The sequence below is a fragment of the Podarcis raffonei genome, chromosome 12 (assembly GCF_027172205.1).
Source record: "Podarcis raffonei isolate rPodRaf1 chromosome 12, rPodRaf1.pri, whole genome shotgun sequence".
Lineage (NCBI taxonomy): Eukaryota > Metazoa > Chordata > Lepidosauria > Squamata > Lacertidae > Podarcis > Podarcis raffonei.
In genome coordinates, this window is record NC_070613.1 from 23,075,909 (window position 1) to 23,087,971 (window position 12,063).

The window sequence follows — 12,063 nt, forward strand, 5'->3', positions numbered from 1 at the left end:
GTTTCAGCTAGACAAGATTTTAAAAGCACGCATCCAAGGCTCTAAGTAGAAATGGACCAATTTGTTCCTGAAAAATATGAATGCATATTTGTGAAAGGGTTGGCAGTTTCCCTTTAAAATGGCATTGTGAAACTGGCTTTTGCCGTTTTCAGTTTTCCCTTTTCTTTGCAAAGTGTTCCACCGTTTCTAAGTTGTCAGTAGAAGCTTATTCAGAATACATTAACAAATTCTGATGGGGTTTTAAATAATGTGGAGCCCAATTTTTTTTGAAGTTGGCTTTAAAGTGGCATCATGAAGCTTGAATTTGAGCAATGAGTGACTCCTTTTCACAATAACTCTGAATGTTGTTTTCTGGGACATCATTGCTCAGATGGAGCTGGTGCATTTCAGAGCAAACGAGTCTTGGCTTCAGGCATTCTTTTGGTGGGTTTGAGATAGAGAACTCATCTTTGTCATGTCACTTGAGCCCCTGAAAAACCTCCCTAGGGAGACATGACTGGCTTCTTTATTGCATGGTCAGTGCCATTTGGACAGTATATGGTTCTTTAGGAAGACCTTTGGGGCGTTGCATTTTTTATTATTATTGGAGGTCCTTGTTGCTGTTTTTTATACCTTTGGTTTTGATTGTTTTAAAAAAATTATTCTGATGTTGTACAGTGGTACCTCGGGTTACATACGCTTCAGGTTACATACACTTCAGGTTACATACGCTTCAGGTTACAGACTCCGCTAACCCAGAAATAGTGCTTCAGGTTAAGAGCTTTGCTTCAGGATGAGAACAGAAATTGTGCAGTGGCGGCGCGGCAGCAGCAGGAGGCTCCATTAGCTAAAGTGGTGCTTCAGGTTAAGAACAGTTTCAGGTTAAGAATGGACCTCCAGAATGAATTAAGTACTTAACCCGAGGTACCACTGTATATGTGTTTAAATTTTATTAGCTGCTCTGGATTTCTCTTTGAAAGAAAGGCAGAGTTAAAATATTTCACTAAATAAATAAATGTCAGCACAACTGTGATTCCACTGAGGTAGCCATTGGCCATACCATAATCTCTCAGGTTCAGCACTACCATCTGTAAAAGGGTGATAACAATATTGAACTGCCTTGAGACAATATACTGAAGCCATCTTGAACATATGAAAATTCTTAACTATGGCTGTATCATGGCCATAGTACAGTGGTACCTTGGGTTACATATGCTTCAGGTTACATACGCTTCAGGTTACAGACTCCGCTAACCCAGAAATAGTGCTTCAGGTTAAGAACTTTGCTTCAGGATGAGAACAGAAATCATGCTCCGGCGGCGCGGCGGCAGCAGGAGGCTCCATTAGCTAAAGTGGTGCTTCAGGTTAAGAACAGTTTCAGGTTAAGAACGGACCTCCGGAATGAATTAAGTACTTAACCTGAGGTACCACTGTATTAGTTTTTCCTTGAGACTCACTAATTTCAGTGGCATGGTTGGTCACTTGCTTAACTGTCTTCTGTTCAAAACAACGAGACTTAATTGTGCTTAACTTTAACAGGATTGTGCCTTAAGTTGGGTGGTGTTGCTGCTTTTATCACATACACAAAATTGAAACTTGTCAGATCCACAGTGGATATCCACGAAGAACCTCCTTCTCTAGATCATTGATTTCTAAAGCTCTTTTCACTGGCTTAATGGAAGTCTGTTGGATTTCTGCCGTTATGAGCATAGTGATGATAACTGAAATGTTTAAGTGTCCTCATCTAGCCACTTTACATCTCTCTGATGTCCAGTTCCTAGCACTGATTCAAGCTTTGTGTTTCCTTTTCTGAATGAGGTACATAGAAGCTAAAAGCATTTAGCCCGGCAGCGCTGTGGCCCATAGATTGCAGCAAAATACTGGGGCAAGATTTTGCCCAGTATATTCTCTGTGTGATGGGCTCATGGGAAAAAGCTTTCCCATGAGCCCTTGCTGAAGAGAGGAGGGGAAAGTCTATATAAGGCTGCTTCCCCTGGATCTCACAGCCATTTTGTTTGAGAGGTTCCAGCACGCCCACCCTTGGGTTAGAGCCTTCACTGAGCAATTTTGGGCCGGAAATGAATTTTTCTCTCTCAACCTGATAAGCACTTGGTTGGGGCTTTTTCTACCTTTCCTCAGTGAAATTCATAGGCGGAAGAACATTGTATGAGGGTGGAAATGGCATTGGTCAGGATCAACATAGTATAGGGGCTCCCCATAGGGGTTGTGGGGGAGGATTGACCACAGCAAACCCAAGTGTGGGTTCGGTATCTGCTTGGTTGGAATCTGCACCTGGCCCCCCAGTGAGACCTTGCTTGCTTGTCTTGTACTACAGCAAGGTTCAACATTGGCCGACAGTTTATACACGCACATGCTAATATATTATTTTCTGTTTCTCCTTTCCAATCCTATTCTTCATTTTCAGGTCCATTATAAAGGAGCATATGAAAAATCTAAAGGCCAGTGCATATTTGTTCCTGACACCCCTCAGCTAAAGCATGTGAAAAACATCTCTGCCTTTATTTCTGAGGTAAGGCACAGAATATTTGGGAAATTGTTTGGCCATATGTACAGTCCCAGAGTGGCAATATTTACAGTTCCAGCACTTCCACCCACTCCTAACTCAGACAGCAAGCTCTAGAAGGATACTATGCTTGATGGTATCCAAAGCCACTGAGGAGAATTGACAGGGATACATATTCCTGCTTCTCTCCTGACAGAGGTCATCATACAGGGCAGTTTCCTCCAAGAGTGCCTAGATCTGGTCTGCAACCACCTGCTCAAGAACCTTGCCCAAAAAGGGGAGATTGGCGACTGGCCTGCAGAGTGTGGCCTGCCACTTGCATTGGACTGATCACATGTTGGGACAGCCTCATGGTCTCATGGTAGCTGTGAAGTCCTGAGCCACCCCAGAGCCAATTGCCTTGGCATGGGTGTTGAAGTCCCCCAGAAAAGGCAGTTGGGGGTCCTCAACACTGCCTCTGAGACCAGCTCTGTCAGCTCAGTTAGGGGGAGACTGCTGGGCAGTGAAGTGGGAGGTAAATGAGCAGAATCCCTAATCTGTACTGATTGCTTAGTGCCAGGAACACACATTCTAGATCCCTCTCAACTGGACAGAGAGCCTTGACAGAGCAATGGCATTTCTATGAGCCACAGCAACTCCTCCCCCCCCGTTCCTCAAGTCTTCCCTGATGCTGCATTGACTATGCAGGTGGACACAGCCTGTGCCACCCTGCTCAGCCGCCCAGGTCTCAGAGATACAGACCAGATCGGCCCCCTCATCCACAATCAGATCATGGATGAGGAAGATCGTATTCAGAGTTGACTTGGCATTCAACAGCAGCAGCCGCAGACCCAAGGGCTGGCTGATAGGACAATCACAGCGCCCCAGGTTGGAGGAGGGGCTGGCACATGGCACTGTCACTAACTGCTTATCTGGCCTGCCCCACCTACCACACCATGCCTCCCCTTACCCAGAATTACTGAGACTGCCCCCTCTCCTGCCAGGCACATGGATCAGTGTCGACAAAAGTTTATTCCATAATAAAGTAGTTAGTCTTTAATTGCTGCAACAGACTAACATGGCTGTTCCTCTGGAAACTGTCACTTTTATAGGACTCTTAATTCAAAAACACATTAGTGGAAATTGATATTGCATGATTTAAGTAACATGCTAGAATTGTTTTAGAATCCAAGTTTGGCCGAAAAATAGAATTGTTAGATTGTGCAAGAGAGTAATCTGTAAAATGGATACAAAATTAGCAATTCTAATTTATTTAATATGTTATTGATGTACCAAGTATAAATCTGTTGGGTGCTAGCTCATAATACTTAGGTGCTTTGATCTATTTATAGATACTCAATATGTGTGTCATTCTGTATTTTTATGTGTATATTCTTTGGGTCTTACTGATTCCAGATGCAAGTCAAACACTTCAACATTATTTGTTTTGGAAATGCAAGACATATTTATGGACTATAGTGAACACACACACACACACACACACGACAAAATTCCACAATATTCAGGGCAGAGTGTGTGGTTTTGCATAAAGGTTTTACATCAAAATAGGTTTCAGACTTTGTGCATGTTTGAGAATTCCAAATGGTTGTGAAAGAAATGCCTTCACCTACATCCCCCTACATCCCCCTTTTTCTTTATTTTAAAAATATGTTTATTTAATATAGCAAACACAAGGAAAACAAAACTCTGGTGGACAACATGGGGCTTACATATGTAGGATATATCACATAGAGTTCTTCAGTTGGGTTGGTCTGTAGAGGGTCAGTAAATAGAAATGAAGCAGGATTGGTGAGTGGAGGCTGTCATGGAAGTTGGAAAACAAAAGGGAGCAGATCCAGTGGAGCAGATATGGTTAAAAATATATATTTTTACATTAACTCTTTCAACTGGGTCTGCCACAAATTCTGTGAAGATAACTGCTTATCATGGACAAAAACTTTTAATGCTGCAATCAGAACCTCTAAGATATGTCTATAAAGATTTGTCAGCAGAGATGGGCAAAATCTATTTTTATATCCAGTTGTCAAAAGGCATAATGTTGAACCTTTCGTCCTAAATGTCTTTTCAATCTGTTTGAAATAATTGCTGCATTATTTCTCTTCCTTCTAGGCACAATACAAAGCAGGTGCAAAGAAAGACCTCTCCAACTCAATCTACCAGCAGATGCCAGCCACAATTGACAGCGTGTTCGCAAAAGAAGTTACGCAGCTTCAGAGCAAAGTAATTTTTATAAAAAAATAAGTATACTGTATATTTAAGCAGCCTGATCCATTTCCTGCTGGTACACATGCCTATGCACATGGAGGAAAGCACCCCCCCTTTAGGGTACTTGTTGGGGCCTTCTGCCTCCACTTGTTAGCTGTCAATCATTCTATCCATTCCTTTCCATGCCTCCCATAAATGTGTCTAGAAGACCTACTCCTCCCCAGAGTCCCAGTGTACAAGTTACTCTATGATCCACCCTGAAGTGTTCTGTCTGTAGCAATGTTAGTAACTGGTAAGACTGGCTAGTACTCCCACTTCAGGAATTCTCTGAACAGCCTCTACCAGCAGTTCTGTGACAATGGTAAAATGACATAGGACATAGCATAGAACTTAGTGGCACCCACTGCACCCATACCACAGGGTGGAGTAAACATTTTCTAGCACCACTTTCTGGATTCTTCCACTAAGATAGGAACAAAACCATTGCAGTTTGATTCTTCCAGTTCCCAATCTAGACAGAAGACCCAGAAGGTCCACCATGATCAATGGTACTGGAAGCTGATAAGAGATCCAGGAGAATCAGCAAGGTTGCACATTCCTGACTATCTCCTGGTATAAAGTTTAGGTCAGCCAGGGTGAGGAAGGCAGTTTCTGCCTCAAACCTGCTTCATAAGCCAAATCAAAGTGGTTCTGGACAATTAATGTTTGAAGCTAGGCTGCCACTCCACACATTTGAGCACCTAACCCAGAAAAAGGAAATTATACAGTTTGTTTGGGTTCAAAGATGTGTTTTTCACATGAGCCATCTCACTGCTGTCTCATTTGAGGTGCCAAGAAGGAACAACCATACTCTTTTTTTTAAATATAAACAAGACTTTTCATACTCATTCCTTATTATATGTATGTTATTCAGGAAGAGTGACCTTAAAAATCTCAACCTAGAATAATTTGTTTTAAGAAAGGCAGCTATGATTTTTGCAAGGGAGAAAAACATTCGTTGTTAGCGATACCGCTTGAAATCTGAAGACATTCGAAAAATAGACTTTGATTTGTACACCTTAAGTATCCACAAGCAGGCGGAAACAGGAAATTGCAATCACGGTTGTGAGAAACAGATGTATAATAAACAGTTTATAACAATCTAGATCAGCACAGTAACAGGTAAATCTGTAATCAATACGGTCTCTTAAAATTGCTGGTTGCAAAGAGTTAAGAGTTTAAGTGAGCTTTCTATTGTGATAGCAGTAAATTACAGAATGTTTTTAAATAACATACTTAGTTTGATTTATAAATGAGATTAACATAATTTATCTGGCTGTCAATGCATTTCTTTTCTGGCCCTGTTCCAAAACAGCATAGCATACAGTTTTATATAGTACATCCCCCCCGCCCGCCCCCACTTCAGTGATACAACAGAACAGATACAATAAAAAACTGACTATAAGATTAAAATAAAGTTTGTTAGAGCAGCTCTGTCTTGTTGATGTTCCTCGTATAAAACATATTCCTAAATAATTAAATAATGAAACTGCTATTAAAACATTTGTTCTGAAACACACATCCTTTTTTTAACAGGACATACATAATATATATTAGATGTAGCATGAAAATGTAAAACCTGCAGACACATTTATTTCCCATTTGTAACATAAATCACTGCATTCTGCTGCAAAAGCCAGGGAAAGTGGAATAATTTCCTCTTGTCGGGTTTCCCAAAAACCATGCCTGCAAGGAAAATGAAAGGGGAGATGGTGGTTTTACAGCAGAGCTGAGATTTGTCCCTTCCCAAACCACCCTCATCTAGACTCGCATCTTCCAAAAGTGCAGTGTTCGTGCACAGACAGGTTTGACATATGCTGGAGGGAATAAAATGATAATATTTATATTCTTCTCCCTCTTGCTTTCCTTGCCTTTTCTCTATATTTATTGTGGCTCCAGTGTCCTCCATGACTTACAGTACTGTCACAGAAGATGGAAAGAACATTATATTGCTCAGTGCCTAATTTGATGTTTGTTTGTTTTTAAAAAAATGTTGCTTGTGACCAAGAGCCAGGGGTAGGGCAAGTCATGACCTCCGTACACGCTGCCCAGACTTGTACCCAAGGGGGGTTACTTTGGTGCTGCTAACACAGCTGTTTGACTTCACCCCTGGAGATGCACTCCATTGCCTCTCAAGTCAGATGGTTGCCAGCAACAACAACCAACAATAGTACAGAGAAGTACCTCTTTTAAAGTGCACTTTGAAGGAGGAAAACAAACTTATGGATCTCCCCAATTTGCCTCTTATTTGGCCAGTGTGCATACCCATTAGCTGTACAGTGGTACCTCTGGTTGCGAATGGGATCCATTCCAGAGGCCTGTCCGCAACATGAAAGGAACGGAACCCGCAGCAGCGCATCTGCGCACACGCGGATTGTGATTTGCTGCTTCTGCGTATGCGTGAGACGTCATTTTGCACTTCTGCGCATGCGTGAGCGGTGAAACCCGGAGGTAACCCTTTCTGGTACTTGCGGGATATAACCTGAAAGAGCATAACATGAAGCTGACGTAACATGAGGTATGACTGTACCCTCAAGTTTGGCAACATCTACAAATTTGATGATCACCTCACCCCATTTCCTTTACCCAAGTCTTTTGTTAAGAAGTTAACACAACACTGGGCCCAGGACAGAACCCTGCTGCAGCCTACTTGCCACATTTCTCCAGGAACGATTGAGAAATACAATTTTGGTATGGCCTGCCAATTAACTACAAATCTTCCCAAGAGTCTAGCTAGCATTTTAGCAGCTTAGTCGCTTCTCAGTTGACCCTAATAGACTATGTGGAAAGAGAAAAGCAGAGAGCCAAAAACAGATTGCTGAGAGAAAGCAGGAGACCTTCTCCCTATAAAAATAATTAGGAAGAGAAAAGGTAATCAGCTGTAGCAAAACAGCAGAGCGGTCAAGGAGGATGAGGATATGTACGGGATCATCAAATGTGGCATTGAAGAGATTAATCAGCAATTAGCCTAACTAGCATTACTGTTTATTCATTAGAAGAAGTAAACAAATTTCTGAGCACCAAAATAGATGTGAGAGGATTCTAGCTGACTTGCATATGAAAAAGAGATTTTGCAAACCAACATTTCTTCCTTCAAGAGGATTACTGGGCACCCATTTTCTATGTTTTTGGGGGGTTTTTTTGGCCTGTTATGTCTGTATACTGTCAAAACAGTATCAGAACAAATAACATCATATTTTGGAGCATTGTGATATGGTAGTTAACAGATAATTAGGTCTTTTGTTTTTCTGGAAAACAAGGAAACGGATTTCCAGGTTTCCTGCTCTCCTCAAAGTATTTTAAAAATATCACAATGAAAGACAAACTGCTTGAAATAAATGAATGCGGAAATGATGGGGAAAAAACCAGGACAAAGGTTTTGATTCACATACATTCCATCACTTTGACAGAAAATTCCAAGGCTTGATCCTTATCGGGGAAACAAAATGACCCAAGGAAAATAGAAAATTAGAGCATGTCAACAGACTGTTCAATTTTCTTCTTTATAGCTAACATTTCTTCAAGCTCTTGGCAAATATGCTTGAAGTAATGTTTCTGAAAATGATGAATTGTGGAAATCCTATGTTCTACGTTCAAGATTGAAGAAAGAGTGGTGGTATAGCTGTGTAATCCATTTTTGGAATAAACAGAACTTTCAACTTTCTTGAATATGTATTAAATATTATGGCATACCAACTAATTAAAAGCACATATTCATATCTATAAATGTTGGCTCAGTAAATCTGATTGGACACAATTTACATTCAGTTTGGATTCAAAATGAGATTGGGGTGAATCTGAACCACTTTATGAAGTTCTTGAGCTATGTGCTAAATTAAAGTTCAGGAATAAGATCCTATTAAAGCTCATTCCTTGGCAATATTGTAAGTTCTGTTTGCAATTTCTCAATAGTATTGTTTATCTTGCTGCACCCATCCATGAAATTCTTTACAGTGGCCTTGGCCAAGTCTGAAATTAATTATGTGGACCCAGCAGTTTTTATATCAAAACTGTGGGACTCTTATGGATGTGCATTATTTTGAAAATAAACAGCTACAGCCTTTGCTGTATGGAGATTTTAAAAAGTCAATATTTAAAATGATGGTCCTCAGAATCTCACATTTGTTTTGTTCAGGCATTATCTTTGTGTAGTGAAGTGAGAAATCAGACCCTCCTTTTACTGATCTGCTGTAAACTTGCTTGCTTTAATCTGCATTGATCTTTACCCGTTGCAAATCCTTCTTTAGCTAATATGTTTTCAAATCTTCTTGCAATCTTTGCTATTAGGTTACACACCACTTGAGTGCCTGTATTCCAAGAGCTCCTTGTAAAATGCCTGTTGATTGAGGACTGTATTGCCAAGAATAGAAACCTAGTTGGTTTGAATCCAAAGCTTCCCTTTTTCCAGCAGAAGGAGGAAAACTTTGGCTCTAACCTGGTGTGGTGTTTTGTTGCCTACACACACACACCCACCCACACACACACCCACACCATTTCAGTTCACTGTATCTGATATCTCTTATATGCAGCCAGTTCTATGAAAGATATACAAAGGTAAAGGTAAAGGGACCCCTGACCATTAGGTCTAGTCGCGGACGACTCTGGGGTTGCGGCGCTCATCTCGCTTTATTGGCTGAGGGAGCCGGTGTACAGCTTCCGGGTCATGTGGCCAGCATGACTAAGCAGCTTCTGGCAAACCAGAGCAGCGCACGGAAACGCTGTTTACCTGCCCGCTGGAGCAGTACCTATTTATCTACTTGCACTTTGACGTGCTTTCAAACTGCTAGGTGGGCAGGAGCAGGGACCGAGCAACGGGAGCTCACGCCGTCATGGGGATTCGAACTGCTGATCTTCTGATTGGCAAGTCCTAGGCTCTGTGGTTTAACCCACAGCGCCACCTGCGTCCCTATGTAAGATATATATGAAAGATATATATATATAGATAAATGTAATTGCCAAAGTAATAAAAATACAGCCATTCAAAACTTAGTGATGGTTTCATTTTCCTTCTATATTAATTAGGTGAAGGTTTCCGCTCTTCCCCACTTCCTGAAAGATAAGGGGGAGCAGTAGTACAGCAACTTGTTTATTTTCTAACCCTGTAATTCAACTATTTAAAAGTAATTAGCAATAATTATTAACAGTATTTCAGTGTTACATTAGAAAACAACATAGGGACAACTCTGCCTGGGGCAACGAACAATCTGCATGCTTTGGTCCCTTTCCAAAGCCCATTGCCGTCTTTTGCATGTATTCGGTTCAGTGAAGATGACTGAAGAGATTTCGGAATGTATCTTCTTGGTTTGAAGTTTTTGTTTGTGGTTTCTATCCTACCTTAAGGATACAAATGCTTCCAATGGCGACTTCTAAGTAAAAGCAAAGGGCAATACCCAAACATAAAAACTAATCAGGATCCTTCCCACGGGGTAGCTGGCTTGAATGTATCCCAACAGTTTATTCTGGTATTTCAAAGGACAGTTAAATTGCTTTTTGCCTTGCTTTTCATTTTTTCAATGCAAAATTCAATATTCTAATTTTGATCTCTTTTATTCAGTGAGTACCAGTCAGCTTGCTTCAATGGACAGGATATTGGGTGTGGACTTGGGTTTAAACGTCTACTTTTATCTATAAGCATGCAGTCTTTGACTACATCACTCTGTCGCACATTTTGATACCTAATTGTAATATGTAGATTATAGTTTGCTTCTTCACAAATTGTCAAGGCAAATGAGCACTTCAGCATTATGAGATATTTTTGATAAGAGAGAGAGAGAGAGAGAGAGAGAGAGAGAGAGAGACGGAGGGAGTCTGGTTCTTTGCATCTTCATAGTTTAGGTTTATGTAAAGGCAGGACAGGAAAAAATAAAAATGGTGTAAGAAAAGAAACTCTGATTGACCTTCCTTCATATCTTGCATGATACATATCATATAAAATGTACCATTTACAGGTCCTCTACAAGCAAAAACATGATGCTGAAAAGGGTACATCAAGTTATGCGCATATGAAGGAGCCTCCAGATGTTAAGCATGCCATGGAAGTCAGTAAACACCAAAGTAATGTGAGTATTCTTCTATTAATTTGTGATGCTCCTATGTTTGAAATGAAATGTAGCTTTGATATTTTGGAGAAATCATGGTTTGAGAATTTAATCATACAACGATTTAAGGGAAATATTTGCTAGTTATAGAAAATGCTTTGTATGAAAACCGTGAGTGAGATCCAACCTAGTGCAAGTGCGCATTCATTAGTGCAGCAGGGCACCTCTTTTCTCCTCCGGTACAGATATTGGGGATACACAGGAATAGGAATCATGGAAGAAAGGATGAGAGATTTGCTCTTCTCCATGAGACTCCACACCACGCCCCATCATCACATTCAGGATTCAAAGGGATCAATTGTGATCGCTCGCACTATGTGAGGCTGCGTCCCCTGACTTAAGAGAGAAATGGGAGAGGGGTAGAGAGGCTAAGGAGGGAGGGAGGGAGGGAGACAAGGACATTGGAATAGACCAGGGGCCAGCAAACTTTTTCAGCAGGGGGCCAGTCCACTGTCCCCCAGACCTTGGGGCGGGGGGCGGACTATATTTTGAAGGGGGAAAAAAGAATGAATTCCTAAGCCCCACAAATAACCCAGAGATGCATTTTAAATAAAAGGACACATTCTACTCATGTAAAAACACGCTGATTCCCGGACTGTCCGTGGGCTGGATTGAGAGGGTGATTGGGCCGGATCCGGCCCCCGGGCCTTAGTTTGCCTACCCATGGAACAGACACAAGCAGGTTATTTGTGTGTTGTGGGTAGTTTTTTGTGAACGTGTTTGTTCTTTTAGCAAGATGCAGGGAGTGAGAGGGATGGAAAGACTGTGAGTGACATTCAGTTCACAGGGCTTCATGGCGACCGAGGGGAAGACTGGAGAAAACTAAAACAATGTCTCAGGACAACTGGAAGTGGCTGCACACAAAGGGTGGCACCGGGAAAGGAAAACAGAAAAAGAGAAGAAACAAAATAAAAAAATTCCTTCCAGTAGCATCTTAGAGACCAACTAAGTTTGTTATTGGTATGAGCTTTTGTGTGCATGCACACTTCTTCAGATACACTGAAACAGAAGTCACCATTACTCAGAAGGGTGGTGGGAATGGGTGATTGGCTGGTATTAGAAGTAGGGGAAAAAAGGCCTGAGGAAAGAAGGGAGCTTGATATGAACATAACCACTTTGATGAAGGCAGGAAAGCAAACTGGATTCTGGGAGCTGCCTACATCCCTCAAATTGTCTTTCATGCCTTTGACCACTGATGATCTTTAACCAGCAGCACAG

General features: G+C 41.3%; 1 protein-coding gene across 10 annotated transcripts in view; it reads left to right on the plus strand.

Moving 5' to 3' along the window:
• The window catches only part of NEBL (nebulette), a 134,342-nt gene that overhangs the window by 85,484 nt on the left and 36,795 nt on the right, over window positions 1–12,063 (plus strand). For 8 of the 10 annotated variants that reach the window (XM_053359588.1, XM_053359589.1, XM_053359587.1 and 5 more), the window contains exons 4-6: window positions 2,405–2,509; window positions 4,613–4,723; window positions 10,696–10,806. The exons of the other annotated variants lie outside the window; for them this stretch is intronic. In XM_053359588.1, coding sequence (XP_053215563.1) covers window positions 2,405–2,509; window positions 4,613–4,723; window positions 10,696–10,806 — 327 coding nt within the window. The remainder of the gene's footprint in view (window positions 1–2,404; window positions 2,510–4,612; window positions 4,724–10,695; window positions 10,807–12,063) is intronic. 10 annotated transcript variants of the gene reach the window in all.